The 20,720-nt window shown below is 29.9% G+C and overlaps 7 protein-coding genes across 9 annotated transcripts; 4 read left to right on the top strand and 3 right to left on the bottom strand.

The window, feature by feature from the left end:
• Positions 1–747: 747 nt before the first annotated feature.
• On the bottom strand, positions 748–4,653 carry LOC134835658 (cyclin G). 2 transcript variants are annotated; one of them, XM_063850576.1, is made up of 5 exons: positions 4,515–4,653; positions 2,423–2,705; positions 1,529–1,771; positions 1,103–1,465; positions 748–1,039 (listed from the first exon to the last, which is right to left on the bottom strand). In XM_063850576.1, the coding sequence occupies exons 2-5, from the start codon at positions 2,684–2,686 to the stop codon at positions 749–751; spliced, it is 1,161 nt and encodes a 386-aa protein (XP_063706646.1). In that variant the 5' UTR covers positions 2,687–2,705; positions 4,515–4,653; the 3' UTR covers position 748. The 2 variants fall into 2 exon arrangements, with proteins under 2 accessions (XP_063706646.1, XP_063706647.1); XM_063850577.1 differs by lacking the exon at positions 4,515–4,653 and adding an exon at positions 3,313–3,588.
• A 1,361-nt stretch (positions 4,654–6,014) lies between these two features.
• Positions 6,015–6,991, bottom strand: LOC134834547 (probable fatty acid-binding protein). The gene is made up of 2 exons (XM_063849266.1): positions 6,670–6,991; positions 6,015–6,605 (listed from the first exon to the last, which is right to left on the bottom strand). Exons 1-2 carry the CDS (start codon positions 6,868–6,870, stop codon positions 6,405–6,407), a joined length of 402 nt encoding a protein of 133 aa, XP_063705336.1. The 5' UTR covers positions 6,871–6,991; the 3' UTR covers positions 6,015–6,404.
• Positions 6,992–7,116: 125 nt separating this feature from the next.
• On the top strand, positions 7,117–10,839 carry LOC134834545 (traB domain-containing protein). 2 transcript variants are annotated; one of them, XM_063849262.1, is made up of 4 exons: positions 7,117–7,558; positions 7,626–7,735; positions 7,811–7,987; positions 10,116–10,839. In XM_063849262.1, the coding sequence occupies exons 1-4, from the start codon at positions 7,330–7,332 to the stop codon at positions 10,764–10,766; spliced, it is 1,167 nt and encodes a 388-aa protein (XP_063705332.1). In that variant the 5' UTR covers positions 7,117–7,329; the 3' UTR covers positions 10,767–10,839. The 2 variants fall into 2 exon arrangements, with proteins under 2 accessions (XP_063705332.1, XP_063705333.1); XM_063849263.1 differs by having other exon boundaries at positions 7,117–7,540; positions 10,116–10,838.
• A 715-nt stretch (positions 10,840–11,554) lies between these two features.
• Positions 11,555–13,081, bottom strand: LOC134834544 (dimethyladenosine transferase 2, mitochondrial). Its single transcript, XM_063849261.1, has 4 exons — positions 12,826–13,081; positions 12,321–12,763; positions 11,949–12,265; positions 11,555–11,890 (listed from the first exon to the last, which is right to left on the bottom strand). Exons 1-4 carry the CDS (start codon positions 13,040–13,042, stop codon positions 11,569–11,571), a joined length of 1,299 nt encoding a protein of 432 aa, XP_063705331.1. The 5' UTR covers positions 13,043–13,081; the 3' UTR covers positions 11,555–11,568.
• Positions 13,082–13,102: 21 nt separating this feature from the next.
• LOC134834546 (translin-associated protein X) lies at positions 13,103–14,054 on the top strand. The gene is made up of 2 exons (XM_063849265.1): positions 13,103–13,321; positions 13,394–14,054. The coding sequence occupies exons 1-2, from the start codon at positions 13,164–13,166 to the stop codon at positions 13,974–13,976; spliced, it is 741 nt and encodes a 246-aa protein (XP_063705335.1). The 5' UTR covers positions 13,103–13,163; the 3' UTR covers positions 13,977–14,054.
• Positions 14,055–14,135: 81 nt separating this feature from the next.
• Positions 14,136–17,526, top strand: LOC134834542 (coatomer subunit gamma). The gene is made up of 9 exons (XM_063849260.1): positions 14,136–14,290; positions 14,395–15,050; positions 15,127–15,845; positions 15,903–16,282; positions 16,349–16,533; positions 16,598–16,772; positions 16,837–17,022; positions 17,088–17,240; positions 17,304–17,526. The coding sequence occupies exons 1-9, from the start codon at positions 14,251–14,253 to the stop codon at positions 17,432–17,434; spliced, it is 2,625 nt and encodes an 874-aa protein (XP_063705330.1). The 5' UTR covers positions 14,136–14,250; the 3' UTR covers positions 17,435–17,526.
• A 601-nt stretch (positions 17,527–18,127) lies between these two features.
• LOC134835071 (GTP-binding protein Di-Ras2) lies at positions 18,128–19,396 on the top strand. The gene is made up of 6 exons (XM_063849927.1): positions 18,128–18,245; positions 18,310–18,401; positions 18,460–18,645; positions 18,750–18,842; positions 18,897–18,974; positions 19,052–19,396. Exons 1-6 carry the CDS (start codon positions 18,200–18,202, stop codon positions 19,214–19,216), a joined length of 660 nt encoding a protein of 219 aa, XP_063705997.1. The 5' UTR covers positions 18,128–18,199; the 3' UTR covers positions 19,217–19,396.
• The last annotated feature ends 1,324 nt before the right edge of the window (positions 19,397–20,720 follow it).

Here is a 20,720-nt window from a genome sequence, read left to right as displayed (position 1 = left end):
TTTACTGATCAACAGTACTGTTTTGATTTTTTTTTCAAAAGATATAATATTTAGTTTTTTGGACATAATAGAATACATTTTTAAAAGAAGGAATTTTTGTTATATAAAAATAAATAAAATAAAAATAATGATATTCAGCTTATATTTTTATTTATTCTTAGTTTTTTTGAGCTTGATATAAAATCGCTCAATAACGCTTCAATTTACTAATTCTATCTCAGAAATTTTTTAATTAACGTTTATCACTACTACTGAAACACAAAAACTATTTTTTTTTGTAAATGATTTTTCAGAATATATTTTGTACTTTTTATTTGATTTTAATCAAATTTTATTGATTTTTTTTAATTTTTTTTTCTTGTTATTTTACTATTTTTATACGTAAAGTAATGCGATTAATTAGTCTAACTTTAGAGAGTTGTGAGATGAAACGTGTAAAGGATGACACAATATCAAAAATGTCGTATGCTCAATATTTTTTGTTTTTGTTCTAGTTGTTGTACGTAGTTCAAACATCTCTCGAATTTTCGAATAAATATCCTTGTATAGATAAATTAATGTAATGACAAATAATTTCACATTAATTTACATTTGCTTATTTTCTTGAATGGTGCACTTTTATTTGTAAGATCCTATTTTTTTCTTTATTTTATTTTATTTTATATTTACTTTATTTGTTTATTTTTTTTTTATAAATATAAATACGGCTCAAGTTTTTTTCACTATAAGTTACAAAAACAAAAGATATTTAACACTGTTCACACACTGCTACTACGGGTGATGTTGGCCAATCTTCTTCGCCATCCTCTGAGCTAACACTTCCAGTACGAAATCGTAAGTTGTTGTTATTAATAGCATTGTGCTCCTCAATTGTTGGTAAATATGAGGTCAATTTGTCAGTAGGTCTTAAGACACGTAAAGTTCTTGATGATAGTTTCCACACCAAACGTTGCTTGTAGGGCATTTTGTGTTGCCCATTATATTGCGATAATATTTTTGCCACAGTACTATGGCTATGGAAAAAACTGCTGTCGGGGATCTAAAAATTGCAAGCAAAAATATAAATTAAAAGCACCATAACATAAATCTATTGAAACCTTACTCTACATAGACGCTGCATTTCAATAGCGTAATCAACTAAGTTATGAATTTGTTGATTGACTGTAGATTGATTCGATACTTGTGCATCCATTTGAGTACAAATCAATACCAAAGCTAATTCAGAAGCTCGAATGCTGGCGCAACTTGCATCACAAGCCAAAATTTCTAACCGCATTTCCAAATCAGATAACGAAATTGCGCTATAGAATTCACTGATTTGTAATTGATCAGCCGCATGTTTGAAAATGTAGTAAAAAAGACGAACAAATTGTAAAGCTGTAACAGGAGTCGATTTCATTTGTACACCAAGCTTATTTGCAATTATATCAGCCATTCGTTCCAAATCACGCGATGTACAACGACACTGATGAAACAAAAAAAAAAAGATTAAAACAAAATGATCATCAAAAAGTGATTGCTTGTTTACTTGTGAAATTGCAACCAGATCTTCTGGATCAATAATCGGTAATCCTAATTGCTTAACAGCCAAATGCATCGAGCTGACTGAAATGCATGCCATGTGTTTTGGTCGAACTTTCATCTTGGTCAAGAAGCGATCCACTAAATTTATTGCAGTAAATAAAACTTCGTTGGAAAGTTCATACCACACTTTAAGGCAACGGAGTACATGAGCAGCACCATCTCGTGTTCCAATTGTAATTTCACCATCCTATAGGATATAACAACAAGATTTTTTTTAAAAATTACTGTTGAAAAATAATTATTTAGAGAGTTATTTAAGACAACAAAAAAATATTGTTTCAACGTTTTGTTTTTTTTTTTATTGTATATGTATATATTTTTTCTATTTCTTTTTACGTATTGCAAAATTATCGTACAACGAATAAAGTTAAGAAAAAGGATTGCAAGGTTATTGAGTAGGAAGAAACATATTTTTAAACAAACTATATTCTACGATGAAACATGATTTTTCAGTGTGCAAACAGTTGAGGTTGTTCAAAAACAAAAACAAAGTCTATTAACTGTATTCATAAAAAAAAATATATATATGAGGTCATGTGGCTAAATATATATACCTATTACAAATCTTAATGTATTGTGTTTGAAATGTGAGTATGTATTTAAAAAAATGGAAGCCTATGGTATTGACTTGACTACCATACAAAAACTGACCTTAATTAGTATATATGTATTATTTACATATCTTGTAGTATATGTATATACCACTTATAAATTATGTATACTTCAACACAATAATCACATACAATTGGTCAAAAAATTCATGACACTTATAAAGATTTTTTGAACTCTATGTAAACGTATGTCACTTATAAAATTATAAATAACGAATAAAACTTACATGAGAGTCCTGGGGCAAGTATAGACTTGGTTGAAATTTCGGCTCTAATGAAAGTGCTTCGTGCAACTTGGTGAAAAGCTCTTCAGTTGTGTAGATCGTTTCTTGAGTGGGATGATTGTTGTTGATGTTGTTTTTAAGCGGCGATGATGATGATGATGATTGTTGTTGGTCCATTGGTACATCCGGTGTATTAAGCCGACCCCCCTCTAAAATGCAATGAGCACCCAACATATTGTTGTCGAAAGTCCTGTTGTCGTTTGACATACTGAGGGTGGCCTATTACCTGTTGAATTCGTTTGTGCAAGTAAAAAGTGATGATTCAATATGAATATTATTTTTGACAAATTATCCTTGTAATTTTATCAACTTATCAGTACAAACTGGTTAAATCAATTGATTTTAACCTTAGTACTGTTTTTTAAAAATTGTTTTAAAATTAATTTATCGATTATAAAAATTGATGCAATATTGTATTAGTACACAACGGTCAAAGGACCTTCGTACTTTATGGCTGCTTATCGTATATTAAATCAAACCAATTTAATTGTAAACAGGTTTTTAAATATACAAAGCAGAGTCAACATCAAATATGATTTTCGATATTGTTTAATTCTGCTGTAAAACAAAGCAAAATCACTTAATTAGGTTTTGGACAAATTCAAATATATTTTTTTAGCTAGTGAAATAGTTATTTAAAACCATTTGTTTTTGTTAGTACCTACATATTGAAATAAATTGAGTTACAAGTATTTATAATACACTTTATATTTATGAAGCTTATTGCGTCATTCATTTTGATGATTTTGTTTTGACCTTTACTTTAACATTCAAGAAATTTCCTTTTTTTAGATTTTGAATTATTTAATAAATCTTTTATGATTAGCACGTACCAGTTTTTGTTTTTTCGTTCAATAATATCCATCTCTCAAAGAGACGCCTTAATTATCAGCTGCCATTTTGATTTAGCATCATATTTTATTTTACGTAGTTAGCACTTAATTTTTTTTTATTTATATTTAATATGATGCATTTTTGAAAAGCACAAAAATTATCGAGTTTTTTGCTTTATTTCGTCTATATTCGAATATTCACTAAAGTTGTGTTTTAAATATATATCAAATTTGAGTCTATGAGAGCTTGTACGTTTTCTATCATCGCCTTTTTGTCAGGTAGCAATACCAGTTTTTTTTTAACAAATCTTAATGGTTTGTTTTCAATGTAAGACTGTATATTATGAACTTTGGTTTTCGTTGCAAAAGAAGGCAGTAAAAATAAATAATTGTTACACCTAATGAAAGACCAAAAACAAAATAAGAAACCCCTTGTCCTTAGATTTTTTCTTCTACCCCTTTTAGATTTTTTATCATAAGTTTACAATTAAAATCATAAGTCGAATCACAACAAAAAAGAAGAAATATTATTTAAATAACGAACAAAATCTTAAGTTCAACTTTAAAAGCGCTCTGTAAACGCGGGTGAAAAAAGGTGGTGACGGATTTATCCTTTATCAAATCTAAAGACTAAAAAATTTCTAAGGGTCATCTTTAACTTAGAGCGCAAAGTTTAAATTTAATGTTTTATATATATAATATATTTTATATAATATATATATATATATTTCTTTATCTAAAATACATTTTGAGTAAGTATTTATGTTAATGAAATAAATAGCTTTTTAAAAAACAAAAAAAAAAAATCAAAAATAAGTAGGTATATCGGTTTTTTTCTCAATACCTATACTTACAACATTATTTATTTTTTTAATCAAATACGTAGAGCATGGAAGATTAGAAAGTTCTGGTAAACAACTAAAAAATTGGTCAGAGAATAAATCTGGCTAAACCAATTGTTGGATTGATTTTAATATTTATTCCGATTTTTCATCAATAAATTATAGCTACTTTAGCTACATTAATGCAAATATGTATAATAAATAAAAATATCAGAACAATCATTAATTGGTTTTCACCCTCAATATGGCGTCTCGTTGCCTAATTTTCATTGTTCATTTATTTATTTTGTATTCGCGTTTTAAACTCTTCATTCTCGAATGATTTATACAACCTGACTAAATATGGACTAGAATGCTTACCCGGAATGCCCGTTTTAATGGATTTATCTTTTTTTTTACAATTTACAAGGCGAAGAAAAATTAAAAATTATCTATTCTGATATGAATTGCTCATCGGGGTCAGCCAGTTCACATTTATACTTACTCAGTGTAATCCCAAGACGCATAATTTATTTAAATAAATCTGAGACTTGCAAAAATCATAAGCAAATCTTTAAATACGTTACAAATAGAGTCCAATATTTAAATATTGCAATAGTTTTTCCAAAGTGAAAATGAGATGGACTTAAAAGACCAAGAAGCAAAATATTTTGGAACAAGAAAAAGATACAGGAGATTTCGAGCCACTATGGATGCTAAGCAACAGAAATTCGTAATTTTGATTTGATCAAAATGTATTTTTGTTTGACAAAAATGTATTTTTTGTTAGATTAAATAATGTGTTATTTGATTAGATATTTTGATCAAATATTTGGAAAATTATAGATTGAAGAAATTTTTCATTTTTTCATAAAATTTTATTTTGTGAAATTTTATTAAAGTTTTGACTTAAGAACTTAAAATAATAAAAGTAAAAATTATTTTAATGTCTTCAATCAACGATTAACGTTCAAAAACATCAAAAAAGTACATAGTAAGAAAAATGATTTTTTTTTAATTTTTTTTCTCCCCCTTCCCCATTCATAAAAATCCACATGCGACATAAAGTGAAATAATTTAATTTAATGGCCTTAGATGAAAATGTAATTTTAGTAGTTCAATTTTTGTTTTTGGTATGTGCAAAATATTTTACCCATAAGCTTATTGAAAAAATTGATTTTAAAATTCATCAAAAATCAAAATTTTGACACTGATAATCTGTACAAAAAAGAAGTATTGCATCAACATTGCACAAAAACTTTTGTTGAAATTATATCATAATTATCGAGTACATATCATAAACCGGATACCGTGTTTTGAGTACCCGATTCTGGAGTCTCTAATTGAGTTCCAATGCTTTTCGAAATCGTCCTAAAAAGTTAAAATTTAGGTAATAGAATTTCCTGGATAGAACGAGAAAACTAATTTTCAGCGAAAACAAACATTGTAGATTCATGTTCAGTTTTAATTATTGAAACCAAAATTGAAATTTATTATTATCACGCGAAGTCAACGTCATGTTTTGCATTCCATTTTGAACTGGTATATAATATATTTTTACTTCCTTCGCTATCTTTTTTAAATTTAAATTTATTTTTAGAAACACCAAGAACATCTCACATAATCAATTAAGATTCACAAAGAAATCGATTCAAATAAAGTCTTACAATGGATCTCATTTAATTCAATTTAATTCTTTATTTTCGTGAGAAATAAAATCTCTTAAATGATTTAAATTGATATTAAAAATTGAGAATCGGAATGTTTTAATCACATTATGTTCTTAACAGTTTCTTTTATTGACTTAATAATTGATCGTTTAATAGATTTGATGGATGACCGCTTTGTGACGTTAAACTGATACGGATTGTAAACTAATAATTCTTGATATTTGGTATGCACTTTATTACTTTCTGTTTTAAATTTAGTAAAAAATATTATAAAGGTTGTCCTAATACCTAATTAATTTTTGTATAAAAAAGGAACTTATTTTTTTATGAACAATTATTTTAAAACTTTAGAAAAGATTTTAGGAATTCTTATTAAAATATACTCAATAATTAGTAAAAATATTTCAATAGATAGAAAAAAATCGGGAAGGTAATTTAAAAATGTTTAAAACATTTGACTTAAACAAATTTTATAAAAAAAATTAGATTGCATTTTTATGAATAATCAAGACGAAAAAAAAATAAGTGTGATGAATGTAATAAATGCAATATTTGTGTAGTACTTGTCGGCAATATTCACCATGTTGAGTATTGAAGAAAATTATGTGACTACTTTATATATACGAGTGCAAATTATGTTGTTAATTTTCATAATAGCTGTCATTTCTTCTGCTTTGAAAATACGTTCAATTGTTGTCGGCTTTTCACCGGCTTGTTCATGTATTAATGTATCACCTTCAAAACGACAAATGGATTTTACCTTCCGACCGTCCACAGTTTCTTCATCGAATTCCTCGCCAGGCTATAAAAATGTGTAAGGTAATAACGATTAAGTTGTATTTTTTAAGTATTTATTTTCTGCTTACCTTAAATTTGATGGTAGTGTTTTTAAAGGTAGAAATTGTATTCAAAGTAAAGGTACCATCTTCGTTTTTCAAAAGTTCAACAGTGGGATACGTACTGTTTCCAACTTTGCGAATCAGAAATCCAACGCCCAGTTCTTTCATGTACTCTTCAAAATTTTCAGATTTTTCCAACTTGTACTTCTTGCCTTCCCAAACTGCCATTTTTTTTATTCTGAACTTGTATAAATCTTAAATTTATATTTATTGTATACTATTTTTTTGCAGCAAAACGTGCTTAACGCTTGTCTGGTTAGAGAAATAATGCACAATGAACATCAAAGCAAAGCGTTGGTAGCTACTTACACTTGGTAGCCCCTATACACATATATCATAATATTTTAACACGATTTTTTTTTTTAATTTCATTAACAAAATAATCTTTAAATATGTATCTATGTTGCAATAAATATCATATGTGTCAATACTTGAATGAAAATATACTTTGAAGTATCTTTTTTGTCGTATTGTTTCCTTTTTCATGATTATAATTCATTGTTTCTGGTATTTTGTAATACCTGTGGGTAATGTCAGTGAAATGATCGATAGGGATATAAACACGTATATAGTGGACCTGCCAAAGAAAAAGATTATTAGAAAGTTTATTTACAACTTATTTACAATATGTCTCTATCAGACTCATCTGTAAAGTCATATTTAGACACAAGTTTGAACAAAACCGATGAAGAAGTCAGTATCAACGCCTTTTCTTCCGTTCAATCGAACCATTTTGAAGACTTCTTGAAAACCAATGAAAACACGACGATTCATGAAAATCAACATCCGTCTTGCGAATTCTATTCAGCTGCAGAGCCACACGAAAGAAAAAACCAAAGTTTGTACATTGTATATTGTTTGTACATTGCCTTTTTTATTTTTCAAAAAAAAAATACAAAGATACGATTTTATTATTATTGCAGGTGACAAGGAAAAAGCAGAGGAAGATGAAATTAAAATTTATAGTAATTTGGAAGAGTTCGAGAAAAACCTTCCAGAAACCGTGACAGTACTTAATGCTGGTGAAAATAAGGTTAGTAAAGCATTATTCATGAGTTATTTTCGTTTTGCTATTTTATGTATTTACATAATTTACATTTAATTATAGGCTTTTTTAGTAGGCACTGCTCATTTTAGTGAAAAATCAAAGAACGATGTGTCGTTTGTAATAAGAAACGTGCAGCCAGATGTTGTCATGGTAGAATTATGTCCTTCAAGAGTCCATCTTTTAAGACACGATGAAAAAACCCTATTAGAAGAAGCTAAGGACATAAATTTGACAAAGGTATGTGAATTTTATCCTTTTTTAAATAACTTTGAAGTTTGCACCGGCGCAAAAAATTTTGGATTTTGTATTTCAAAACCAAGCATGATAAACGCTCAAAAAAAAAGCTCAACGCCTTTTCAAGGGTTTTTATGCCTCCAAACAGGTAAAAATGAGTTCCTTAGCAATAATTAAGCAATAATCAAGAAGAATTAAAAGATACGGAAACATATCCCGGGCAAAAAGGATAAATCGCACAACTGTAGTTTTTAACAAACAGAGAAAAATCGATTTAAAGTTTTTTATGGTTTTTGAGCTGTTAAAATTTTTTAAAAACTATTTCTTCATTTTCAAGCTCACAAAAGTAAATAATTGGCCTATGAAAACAATTTCTGTGCAGAAAAAAATTTTATCTTATCTTTTTGGGAAATTTTCTTATGAAAAAAAGGATAAATCGCACGATTGCACAAATTTTCATATAAAAATGAGATTTTTCAAGTCTTCCAATTTAAAGATTTTTCCAAATTTTTAAGTTCAAATTGACTTTTTATGCAATAACAGAGCACAACAACACAAAAACATAAACAAAAAATAATTTGGAGAAATTTGACTTGTTAGCAATTTCAATGCATTTGTGCGATTTATCCTTTTTGTTGCAATTGTGCGATCTGTCATCTGTTATATTGAAATATTTAAAACTCATATTTTTTCAAAATTTTTGAAAATCTCTCAATGTATCTTAAAATACTCGTCTTTAAGCATATTTTGCTCATTCTTAACTCAATTTTGTCAAAAAGTGCAGTTGTGCGATTTATCCTTTTCGTCCGGGATATAAGGAGACGATTTTCGAAAATTTTCTAAATTTTGCGACAGAATAAATTTCGTAATTCTCACTGTAGCGGTCTGAAATCTTAACAGACATATTCTGGAGGGTCCAAATTAACAATTTCTTCCCGGGGAGCTGACGGCAGACCCGTAGATTGCCCATAATTGTAGTATATGTTTGATATACTACATTGTTTTTACCGCACAAAAAGGGCCCATTTTGTGAAACGCCGGCCTAAAAACATCGAAAAATTGTTAGAATCAAAAGCGGTAAGGTGCTAAATGACAGTAAAGTTTCCAAAGAATTCGAATCCAGGCAGAAAATTTCCCGGCTTGAACAAAAAAAATTGATGCCTGGGCTCTAGTTGGGAAAAATGGCAAAAAAATTACATTTTTTGGGCAAAAAAGTATCCTTTATTTTTATAGCCGAGAAATTTTTGAAAAAAATTAAAATTTTTCAAAAAAAAAAGTTTTTTTCTGGGCGTAGCATCCCTTAAATTTGGGTGCGGCAATTTGAAAACTTGTGCCTTTTTGGACGATGGCGCCCCCCACTAAAAAATTTACCGCAGAAAATTCATAAAATTTACAATTATTGTAATGCCAATTTCTGAAAGGCGCCTTTTTATCAAAATTAATAAATTTACTATTAAACAACTTGGCGTTCTAAAGAAACATAAAAATGAATTAAAATTGAGTAAAACTATTAGCAAAAATGTTTCAAAAAATAATTTTTACCGCATTTCGAAGAAAAAATGCGGTATTATGCTGGAGATGTCGTACGTCATGTGTGGCCTAATTGGAATGCACCCGGAATGCAGCCGGAATGTCGTTCGGAATGTCGGAATGCAGCCGGAATGCAGCAGAAATGGATTATTTTATATTCTTTTGATTAACATGAATGCAAAAAGTACAAAAGACATTGGAATGGCGCCAGATGGTGAATTTAGACGTGCAGTAAGCGAAATCAATCAATTGAATCACTGCTTTGTTTCACTAGGCGATAGACCAATTAATATAACACTCAAACGAGCCCTGTGTGGATTATCACTCTTCCAAAAAAAAAGGGGGGGGCGGGGGCAAATGCCCCCATGCCCCCCTGGATTCGCTCTTGTTTCTACCTGTTTGGAGGCATAAAAAGCCTCATAAAGGCGTTGGGCTTTTTTTGGGCGTTTATCATGCTTGATTTTGAAATACAAAATCGAAAAATTTTTGCACCGGTGCAAACTTCAAAGTCATCCTTTTTAAACCATCGGTTCGCATTGAAAATGTATGTACCTTTTAAGGTAAGTAAATGTAGTAATGGTAAATTTATTCCTATCAACAGATCCGCAATGTAATTAAAACTAATGGAGTTGTAAATGGATTATTTTATATTCTTTTGATTAACATGAATGCAAAAATTACAAAAGACCTTGGAATGGCGCCAGGTGGTGAATTTAGACGTGCAGTAAGCGAAATCAATCAATTGAATCACTGCTTTGTTTCACTAGGCGATAGACCAATTAATATAACACTCAAACGAGCCCTGTGTGGATTATCACTCTTCCAAAAATTAAAATTAGTATGGAAACTAATAACATTCGATGAACAGATAACTACTGAAGGAGTGGAACAATGTAAACAAAAAGATTTACTAGAAGAACTAATGAAAGAAATGACCGCTGAGTTTCCAGCATTTGGAGATGTTTTCGTTAAGGAAAGGGATCTATATCTGTGTCATTCATTACAGTTAGCTACACTATCACAGCAGGGAAGACCTACGAAATCAGTTGGAATTGTAGGAATAGGACATGTGGAAGGCATTGCAAAGAATTGGGGTAAAGTAAACCAAAACCAAATTCAAGAAATTCTGACAATTCCCCCTACTAGCATGAGTAATAAGGTTTTCCTGTTTACCATTAAATATGGTATCTTATCGTTAATTGGTTTTGGCTTATTGAAATTTGTGAAACCTAAAATAAAAGGATTTTTGTAAGCACCTAAGTTTTATAACAAGCACCTTTTTTTATTTCTTTATAAATATATCATGTAAAATCGTTTTTTTTAAACAACTGGTTTTTATTGATCTCATTTTGTTTTTTGTGTTGCGTCAAATTCCTGATGTGATGCTCATGAAGTTTAGTACTTTGAAGCAGAACTAGTCGAGACTATCACTGCCGTCCTACCATTCTCTGATGGGATATCGTTCTAATACGAACCATGCATCTCTGGATAAATCCGATAGTCTTTGCTATTTCAGAGTGTAATGTGCGGAAAAGCATGAAACCGCACAGAAAAAGTTGCATCAACAAAAAAAAGTATTTTACACTTAAAACTACTCAACAAATAAAATAAAAAATAAATAAAAACGACAAAAGACAACAAAAGAGGAGGTTCTCAGTGCTCCGAGAGCCCAAATAGGGAGCGAATCAGCGGTTAGACTGATGTTCGGCATCAGATTGAGGATGCAAGTGCCAAAGTCGCAAATCGACTCAATCTGTGCCATTTCGTGAAGTTCGTTTGTGGTTACTTGAGAGAACGTGACTGGATCGGGAAAGTTGTTCTGGACCACTTGGATCCTTCGAAGATTCGTCAAGCTTGCTCCTCGCCATACGGAGATACGGAGCGTAGGTTAGCACAGATCTCACAAAAACCTTGTAGATCGTGAGTCTGTTTTTCAGTTCAAGTCCGCTGTCCGACTTGAGGAGATGTAAAATCGTATTACATGGATTTAGTTTCTTTCATTCAGGTTTTTCTACTATACTCGTTTACACTTTTACTTAATTCTTTATTTAATTTTACTTTATTTCAATATTATCGCAAACTGTCTCATCAATAGGCATCATTTGTTCCTTCATATAAAGCTGCATATTTGAAATGAATGCTGAGTCTTGAAAACCATCAAAGTTTTTGAAAATTGTGAACAGTGTAAGTATTTGATTAGGAGTTAGATCCCCAAACTCGGTGAATATATTTAAATCGGGGTAAAAATCCGTATTGGATATTTCTACACTTTGAGCACAGAAATTTGGAAGATTTTCATTTCTGTGTAAGATCTTAGCTTTATCTTCCGTCAAATTTGATAAAATCATCTCTTTTCCTGCGTTTGGTATATAACGTCTGAAAAATTATTAAAAAAGAAAAGAATCATTGATAATATTAAATAAAAATTAATTACTCTAGTGCTGGTATCACACGATTTTTTCTACTTGTGAAATTTTGATTCACGAAAAACGTCAACTGATTCATCTGTTTCTGAGGACAGCAATCAAATAATTTTTTTCTGGGAACAATTTTAACAAAGTACAAAGAGTCTGTATCAATTTGTTTCAATTCGCGATATTTGATATGTTTCTTGATAATCTGTTTTGATGGCCATGGTAAAAAGTCTTTTCTATCAAGTTTTGTAATGAATTCAAATTCAAATAAAATCTGAAATAGTACGGAAGTCGAGCGATATAATCCATATCCAATTTGATTTGTGGATGTCAACAACTACAAAGTAATATATGTTTATACACGAATTTTAAATGATAAATCAAAGAGTTACAAAATATAAGATTGGTGGCATAACTGCAAAAATTTCATGACGTCCACTGCTAAAGATGCTAGTATTTGTTAAAACTGAAGTCATTAAATGTTTGTAAAACATTAACGAGCCTGATGATACTATTATTTTTGAAGGTGGTTTGTCCTTCCAATCTTGTTTAGGCAATAATTTCATAATGCTAGAGAATCGCTCTCCATTATCCAAGTAAACAAATTTCCACATATTACAAAAGTCATTATGAAGACACGTTATTCTATTGCCATAAAGTTTATGCAAGTGTTTGTGCAGAATTTCATTGCCTTCGATCAATTTTAGATTTATTCCTGTTCTTTCTGCCTTTAACAAGAAGTGCGTTAACGTACCTAGACCAGGATTAACTTCAATGATGGGACGTTCTGAATCAGAAGAATTATTAACAATAGATGCAATTGTTTTTGCGGTTTCTAGGAAATACAATTAAGTTTACGTTATTTTTTTCAAATCCCTTACATATGTACATACATACCTGTCCCTACTATATAATATATTTCGCTTGGTTTATGAGTTTTTTTGAATAATGTGTTTGAAAACAAATGTAATAAAGACTTTTTATTATGAAAATGTTCAAGGTACTCTTTCGGTATCGAATTTTTTCTTACGTCCGAAAAACTAACTTTTGAAAGAGTCTTTTTAAAAACATTATTTGTAAAAGGACTAATGAGACTTTTAATGGAATAAATCATTGTTTTTGTGTATTCCCAAAATATTTCGTAGACCAGTACATATTTATTTACAAGAGTCAAAATATAAGTAACGTCAAAATCAAATCAATTCAATTTGGTTGCAAATTAATGGAAAAGCGTGATGATAAGATATCAACATAATAATACAGTTTTAGAACTATTTTCTAAAATAGCCCAAGAAATCGATCAAAAAAACGACCGGAATGAAAGATTGATTAAACTTTCTCGTGATATAACGATTCAATCTAAGAAAATTATATTCCTCCTCCAAACTACTTCGTAAGTATATATTGTTTTACTGTTTTATTTATTTTTCGCTATCACTAATAAGGATTTTTATATTTTTTATAGAAAAAATAACAAGGAGAATGTACTTGAGGAAGCAAAGCAAAAAATTGATAAATTAGCTACAATAAACTTTCAAGCGGTCGCAAAAGAGCTGAAAGACAGAGATCAGTACCAATATTTACGGGCATTTACTTTTGGTTTACAGGAATACATTGAGGCTTGTTCTTTTTATGATTACTTAAACGGAGATCCAATATGTGATTGGAATGATTTCCAGAATAAACTAACATTCGATGCTGAAGGAACGCATGTGTTTGTGTCTCCGACTGATTTGTTATTGGGCCTTTCAGACCTTACTGGTGAAGTAATGAGATTTTGTATTAACTCTTTGGGAAGTTCGAATGTTGAAGAATGTTTTACTTCCACTAAATTCATGCAAATAATACACAAGTGTCTCTTAAGTACTACTTTACAAAGTAGAGACTTTTGTCACAAGTTGCTGACGTTGAAGCAAAGCGTTTTAAAATGTGAAATGGTATGCTTTCTGATTAAAGTTCGCGGAAGTGAAGCCACTAAGTTAGGCGCTGAAGGTATATATACAAATATTGTCGAAACTCGAAAAGATGAGGACGAAGGATTTTATTAACTCTTTGATGTATTTACCTGCATTATTTATTCAATTTTTAATAAATATATAAATAAAAACTATATAAGAATTAATTTATATAGATGGCATTTATTTACTACAAAACGTTTATTTTATAAATATAAATAACGTATTTCTCTTGTAGTAATTCAAATTTTTGGAGTTTTGACAAGTTTGACAGCTTTAAGTTTACGTGGCTGACAAAAAATAAATACAAAAGTAAAGAGCATTTAAAAAAATATTAAATTAAACTTGCATAAACATTTTTATAAAAATGAATTCTTTTAAACGCGACAAAAAGGAGGAAGAGGATGGTGAGTAGAATGGATAATCTAAATAATATGTATTTGCTTTACAAGAAGTTGAATGTATCCACGCAAACAATCCATATTTTAAAAAAAATCAATTCGGACTTTAGGTAACACTAATCCCTACCAGAATTTGGAGAAGACATCCGTTTTGCAAGAAACAAGGACGTTTAATGAAACTCCAGTCAATGCTAAAAAATGTACGGCTATACTAACCAAAATTCTCTGTTTATTAAATCAGGGCGAAACTTTGGTTCCACGCGAAGCTACTGAATGTTTCTTTGCAATGACAAAGCTTTTTCAATCTAAAGATGTTGTTCTTCGTCGAATGGTATATCTAGGCATAAAAGAGTTAAGCTCTATAGCTGAGGATGTTATTATTGTAACGAGTTCGCTCACTAAAGACATGACTGGGAAAGAAGACCTTTATCGTGCACCGGCAATTAGAGCATTGTGTAGCATAACCGATAATACCATGCTTCAAGCCGTTGAACGTTACATGAAACAATGCATTGTCGACAGAAATGCTGCAGTAAGCAGTGCTGCGCTCGTAAGCTCACTAAACCTAGCTCATACAGCAAACGATGTCATCAAAAGATGGGCAAATGAAGCGCAAGAAGCTCTAAATAGTGACAATATCATGGTGCAATATCATGCGTTGGGTCTATTGTATCACATAAGGCGTGTAGATCGCTTAGCAGTAACAAAACTGGTCAATAAATTGACACGTCAAAATATAAAGAGCCCTTATGCAGTTTGCTTTTTAGTAAGAGTTGTTTTTTATTCGTTAATGCTTTAACTTTTAACTATAAACACCAAACATTTAATTTTTTTCGATTTAGATACGCATTGCATGCAAATTAATTGAAGACGAGGAAGAGTCACAAGGTGCAGACTCATTGTTTGAGTTTATTGAGTCGTGCTTGCGGCATAAAAGTGAAATGGTTATTTATGAAGCTGCTCATGCAATAGTTAATTTGAAACGAACAACAACAAGAGAGTTAGCACCAGCAGTGAGCATTCTTCAATTGTTTTGTGGTTCTTCAAAGGCAACTCTGAGATTTGCAGCTGTACGTACAATGAATAAAGTTGCTATGACTCATTCAACTGCTGTGACAGCCTGTAATTTAGATTTAGAAGGACTTATTGCTGACTCTAATCGTTCCGTTGCTACATTGGCCATAACAACTTTGTTAAAAACTGGTGCGGAAAGTTCAGTTGAACGTTTAATGAAACAAATTGCTACGTTTGTGGCAGAAATCTCGGATGAATTTAAAGTAGTTGTTGTTCAAGCTATTCGTTCTTTATGTACCAAATTTCCAAGAAAACACAATGTTTTAATGAATTTTCTCAGTGCAATGTTACGCGAAGAAGGGGGCTTGGATTATAAAACTTCAATCGTTGACACTATAATTACGATAATAGAAGAAAACGCAGAAGCAAAAGAGTCTGGCCTCTCACATCTGTGTGAGTTTATTGAAGACTGTGAGCATACTTCCCTAGCTGTTCGTATACTTCACTTGCTTGGTAAAGAAGGACCGTTTTCAAAGACACCATCAAAGTAATTAAATTCATCCTTATTATTTTCATAATGTTATCAAATTCCTAACATTTTTAGGTATATAAGATTTGTGTATAATAGAGTAATTCTAGAGAATGCTACAGTTCGGTCAGCCGCTGTTTCTGCGCTAGCTTCGTTTGGAGCAAATAATGCTGATTTGTTACCCAATATATTGGTTCTACTTAATAGGTCACAAATGGATGGTGATGATGAAGTTAGAGACAGAGCAACATATTATCTTCAAGTTCTTGGAGCAAAAAATACACAACTACGAAAAGAATATATAATAGACAATGAGCTCGTTTCTCTTCCATTACTTGAAAAGGCATTGAAAGAACATTTGCATGGATCTCTTGAAGAGTCCTTTGATATAAATACTATCCCTAAATCAATGATTGCACATGAAGAAGTTTACAATGATGCTATGATAGTTTCTAGTGAGTTTTATATTTATTTGTTTTGTATGTCACCAATCATTTTTAATTAACACTATTATTTGATAGATTCTAATAAACCACCTAAGATAACACGAGAGGAAGCCAATGTAGAAAAATTGCTTCAGATACCAGGTATTCAACGCCTTGGTCCCCTTCACAAATCTTCTACTCCTGTTCAGCTTACCGAAAATGAGACAGAATACACAGTGTCATGCGTGAAGCATTGTTTTTCACATCACATAGTTTTCCAGGTTTATCATTCATATAATGTTTTCATTATTATTATTAATATATTCCCCTCTAATTTTATAACAGTTTGATTGTGTTAATACTTTGCAAGATCAACTCTTGGAAAATGTAAAAGTGGATTTAGTAACATCAGATGGTTTTACTACAAGAGCAGTGATAGCTTGTCAAAAATTAGCTTATGGAGAAAAGGATACAACATACGTTATAGTTGAATTTCCGCCAGACATTGCCAACTCAACAGGTTTCTATGAATATATGTATTAAAACATATTACGATTATTACTTAAAAATACCATTCACTTTAGCAACATTTGGTGCTACTCTAAAATTTGTTGTGAAAGATTGTGACCCAACATCAGGACAGCCAGACTCGGAAGAAGGTTATGATGATGAATATATTTTAGAAGATATTGAGATAACTATTGCCGATCAAGTTCAGAAAACAAAGAAAAATAATTTCTCCGTTGCATGGGAAAGTGCAGATACTGAAGGTATGTGAACCATATATATTCAATGTGTTTACCTAGTACTATAGGATAAGTTGTTTGTGTTTCAGAATGGGTAGAAGCAGAAGATACATACTCATTGGCAGCTGTTAGCACTATTCAAGATGCTGTTAGCACAATTCTCAAGTTTTTGGGTCTCGGTGCTACAAACATGACAGAGAAAGTACCAGATGGAGCTCATACTCACACTCTTTTATGCTCAGGTAATAGTTTGGTTCTTTTCTTATTCTTTTTCTCTTCTTGTAAATTAAATTTTTCTCATCTAGGAATATTTCGCGGCAACGTTGAAATTATGGTAAGAGCAAAGCTTGCTTTATCGGATGAAGTAACAATGCAACTTACCGTACGATCCACGGATCCAGATGTAGCTGAACTAATAACAGCTTCAGTAGGATAAGATTTCTCATTCAAATTACTGTTGATGTTAAGATTATTCTCATAAATAATAATCAAATATAAACTCTAATAAAATAAATGAATAATCCGAAAATCAAATTACATAATTTTTTTGTATAACAATTAAAAAGGCTCATTATTTAAGACCATTTTATTCATATTTTATTATAAAATTGTAAGTAAGACGTCATTACATTTTTTATATATTTAGGTGAATACATATAGAAATTAAAAAAAAGATATTCTTAATTGATATCGGTTTAATTGATTTTCATAATTTAGATAATGGATGTTTTGTCAAAAATTTTAGTTCATGACGATCTGCGCAAAATCAAACTACATCCAGTTGTCAATTCTCTTCCAAATTTCCATCAGTTATATATATATTCCTCCAATATACCTAATTGTTTAATCTTCGTATTATTTTCACTATAGTTTCAAAAAATTAATACAATTTGTTCTTACCGAATTGCATCAATCAATATACATTGAATCGTCCAGATGATTATCATCGTCCAAGTACAACGAAAAATATGTGTTTTTATTGTATTTAAAAATCAAAATGTTGAATACTGAAACAAATTGTTCTTAAATTTGTATAACCAATGTCGAAAATTACCATATTTTAATGAATTAACACCAATTACTTTAAAGTGTATGTGTTTTTACTGCAGATAAACGATTTAACTTATATTTCGAGAAAGATTCTTCCTTTCAAAATTAAATTTATTTAAACAACCTTTAAATAATATATACAATTGTAAATATGCCGGAGCAAAATATTGATTATCGAGTAGTCGTTTTTGGTGCAGGTTTGCTATTCTTAAGTTATTAGTCTGTTAAATAATTTTCAAACAATTGTAATATATATTTTAGGGGGAGTAGGAAAAAGTTCCTTGGTGTTGCGGTTTATTAAAGGAACATTTAAAGATAGTTACATTCCTACAATAGAAGATACTTATCGACAAGTAATGAATACACATAATTTATTCATATATTCAATAATAAATCGTTCTCTTTATACAGGTGATTAGTTGCAATAAAAATATTTGTACACTACAAATTACTGATACAACGGGTAGTCATCAGTTTCCAGCGATGCAAAGATTATCAATCACAAAAATGCATGCGTGTATATTGGTATATTCTGTCAGTTCAAGACAAAGTTTAGAGGAACTTAGGCAAATATGGAGTCTAATTAAGGAATTAAGGGTAAATTACAAAAATAAGATAAATACTGGATAAATACATTAAAGTTCTTTTCTAAGTTTTCTATTAAACTTCTAAGTTTTTTTTGATAACTCTAATTTTTGTAGGCTTCTGACTTGACGACCATTCCTGTAATGCTCGTTGGTAATAAATGTGATGAAAGTGCTGAACTCCGGGAAGTTAGTACGGCTGAAGGACAGGTTAGTGAAATTAAAATAAAATGCAGAGAACATTTATAATTTATTAAATTTCAGGCTGAAGCGGCAACCTGGGGTGTATCATTTATGGAAACATCGGCGAAAACAAATCATAATGTTACAGAATTATTTCAAGTATGCATGTTTAACTTCACATTGTAAAACTAAATTTAATTAATACAAATTTTGAATCACATTAATTTATTTATTAGGAGCTGTTAAATATGGAAAAAAATAGAAATGTATCATTACAACTTGATGGAAAAAATAAAAAAAAAATGAAAAATAAAAAAAATAAAGAACAAAATGGATCAGCAGGAGGAGAAAGTTCGGGCGAAAGTGGAAGTGGTACAAAAGAAAAGTGTCAAGTAATGTAATCGTTAAACTGCGGAGCATTATTTTTAAGTGTTACATAACTGATATCTTACAAATGAATCCAGTATTTTTCTTTTTGAAAAATATCATTTCAAGTATGAACAGATAGATAAATGCATTTTTAAATAAAAAAAAGTTGTTATTTTTGTTAGATTCGTATTATATTTCATAAAATTTAATTAACAAACTCAGATGCGGACTGAGAGAGAAAAAATACCAGATACTTGACTTACTTCAGAATAGAAAATTCTCCGGTTCTTAGATATATTTAATATTTTTTGCGATAAAACTTCAATCACAGAATCTGTTAAAATTATAAATATAAGCATTTGTATAAGCACATGTATTTAAAATAATATATCTTAAATTTGAAATTCAATCGAAAATTTATCCACATATAGGTGGTTCATTTCATTTCATAAAACAGTAATAAAAATGAAAAACTGGTTTTCAAAAAAGACGAAACTTTTCCTTTGGCGAAATTTTTTTCTCCTTATTTTTCATAATTTAATGATAGTTTTAAAAATGTTTATCGCGAAATATGGACGAAATCCGTGTAGCAAAAAAATAGTCAAAACTTCAAGTTTATTATTTTAAAATTTTTGTTCACCAGTGAAAACAATGTCGCCAAAGCAAAAGTTTATTATTTTTGGATGGACATCACGATAAAGTAATTAAATCTGAACTTTTATAAGTAAATTTAAAATCCGGGATTTCGGTATTTTTTAGAATGGAATGCTGCAGGTACATAAATTTTATACCGATATAAAGTTTGCCAAAAGCATATAAAATATGAAGCGTACTTTTTATTCAAAACGAAATATGTTTTAATTCAATTTGAATCTATAAATTTGAGGATAATAAATAAATTTAGCAAGTTTTTCCAATTATTATTTTCAAACATTATAGTTTTGGTGAAAAAGAATGGATTCTAAACGACCAGTTAAAAGTGCAACAGGGACATGTAAATAATGAACAATAATATTTTTCGCTAAGAATAAAGATAAAGGTGCGGAGATCTGATTTAAATAAAAATAAAATTAAATCTTGTATTCCGGACTTACATTAAACTTTCCTATATAAACGAAAGGATGCTTAAGTTAATAAATAATAAAGTTTTGTACAAAAATATCATACTTTATTTTTAAAAAAATATAGTATACTTATTTCCTATGTACTTGACTTAAAAACTTAAAGCCGCTCCAAATGAAACTTAATAGTTTTGTCCGATGCCTCATTTTAAATTCGAAAATCCAATGGGGCAACATAAAAAAAAGTTAAAAATTTCGTCAAAAAAAGAAAAAAAAATATTGGTCAATAGTCTAAAGTTGTTTAAATTTTGTAGGTATGAAAAAAAGTATTTCAAATTTTTTTCCCCATTTTTTCAAAAATGTTTGTCAAATTTTTTGAGTGGGATAAGTTTTGTATAAAAAGTGAAGTATTTTGTAGCTCGTTACCATGCTCAAAATTACAGTTCTTTTGTCGAAATAAGTTTAAATAAAAGCT

Source organism: Culicoides brevitarsis, chromosome 3 (assembly GCF_036172545.1).
Source record: "Culicoides brevitarsis isolate CSIRO-B50_1 chromosome 3, AGI_CSIRO_Cbre_v1, whole genome shotgun sequence".
Lineage (NCBI taxonomy): Eukaryota > Metazoa > Arthropoda > Insecta > Diptera > Ceratopogonidae > Culicoides > Culicoides brevitarsis.
This window is presented reverse-complemented; position numbering and strand designations above follow the sequence as displayed.

What these genes read in the sequence shown, in the direction of transcription:
- LOC134834547 (XM_063849266.1), bottom strand. Translation starts at nt 6,870, where the DNA reads ATGGCAGTTTGGGAAGGCAAGAAGTACAAGTTGGAAAAATCTGAAAAT. An exon ending in ACACTACCATCAAATTTAAG is followed by an intron (nt 6,606 to 6,669) that starts GTAAGCAGAAAA and finishes ACATTTTTATAG; the next exon opens with CCTGGCGAGGAATTCGATGA.
- LOC134834545 (XM_063849262.1), top strand. Translation starts at nt 7,330, where the DNA reads ATGTCTCTATCAGACTCATCTGTAAAGTCATATTTAGACACAAGTTTG. An exon ending in AAGTTTGTACATTGTATATT is followed by an intron (nt 7,559 to 7,625) that starts GTTTGTACATTG and finishes TTATTATTGCAG; the next exon opens with GTGACAAGGAAAAAGCAGAG. An exon ending in AGGACATAAATTTGACAAAG is followed by an intron (nt 7,988 to 10,115) that starts GTATGTGAATTT and finishes TCCTATCAACAG; the next exon opens with ATCCGCAATGTAATTAAAAC.
- LOC134835658 (XM_063850576.1), bottom strand. Translation starts at nt 2,686, where the DNA reads ATGTCAAACGACAACAGGACTTTCGACAACAATATGTTGGGTGCTCAT. An exon ending in ATCTGGTTGCAATTTCACAA is followed by an intron (nt 1,466 to 1,528) that starts GTAAACAAGCAA and finishes TTGTTTCATCAG; the next exon opens with TGTCGTTGTACATCGCGTGA. An exon ending in AAATGCAGCGTCTATGTAGA is followed by an intron (nt 1,040 to 1,102) that starts GTAAGGTTTCAA and finishes TGCAATTTTTAG; the next exon opens with ATCCCCGACAGCAGTTTTTT.
- LOC134834546 (XM_063849265.1), top strand. Translation starts at nt 13,164, where the DNA reads ATGATAAGATATCAACATAATAATACAGTTTTAGAACTATTTTCTAAA. An exon ending in TTCCTCCTCCAAACTACTTC is followed by an intron (nt 13,322 to 13,393) that starts GTAAGTATATAT and finishes TATTTTTTATAG; the next exon opens with AAAAAATAACAAGGAGAATG.
- LOC134834544 (XM_063849261.1), bottom strand. Translation starts at nt 13,042, where the DNA reads ATGATTTATTCCATTAAAAGTCTCATTAGTCCTTTTACAAATAATGTT. An exon ending in TGCCACCAATCTTATATTTT is followed by an intron (nt 12,266 to 12,320) that starts GTAACTCTTTGA and finishes ATTACTTTGTAG; the next exon opens with TTGTTGACATCCACAAATCA. An exon ending in CGTGTGATACCAGCACTAGA is followed by an intron (nt 11,891 to 11,948) that starts GTAATTAATTTT and finishes ATAATTTTTCAG; the next exon opens with ACGTTATATACCAAACGCAG.
- LOC134834542 (XM_063849260.1), top strand. Translation starts at nt 14,251, where the DNA reads ATGAATTCTTTTAAACGCGACAAAAAGGAGGAAGAGGATG. An exon ending in CTTATGCAGTTTGCTTTTTA is followed by an intron (nt 15,051 to 15,126) that starts GTAAGAGTTGTT and finishes TTTTCGATTTAG; the next exon opens with ATACGCATTGCATGCAAATT. An exon ending in CACATCACATAGTTTTCCAG is followed by an intron (nt 16,534 to 16,597) that starts GTTTATCATTCA and finishes ATTTTATAACAG; the next exon opens with TTTGATTGTGTTAATACTTT.
- LOC134835071 (XM_063849927.1), top strand. Translation starts at nt 18,200, where the DNA reads ATGCCGGAGCAAAATATTGATTATCGAGTAGTCGTTTTTGGTGCAG. An exon ending in TAGAAGATACTTATCGACAA is followed by an intron (nt 18,402 to 18,459) that starts GTAATGAATACA and finishes CTCTTTATACAG; the next exon opens with GTGATTAGTTGCAATAAAAA. An exon ending in TTAGTACGGCTGAAGGACAG is followed by an intron (nt 18,843 to 18,896) that starts GTTAGTGAAATT and finishes ATTAAATTTCAG; the next exon opens with GCTGAAGCGGCAACCTGGGG.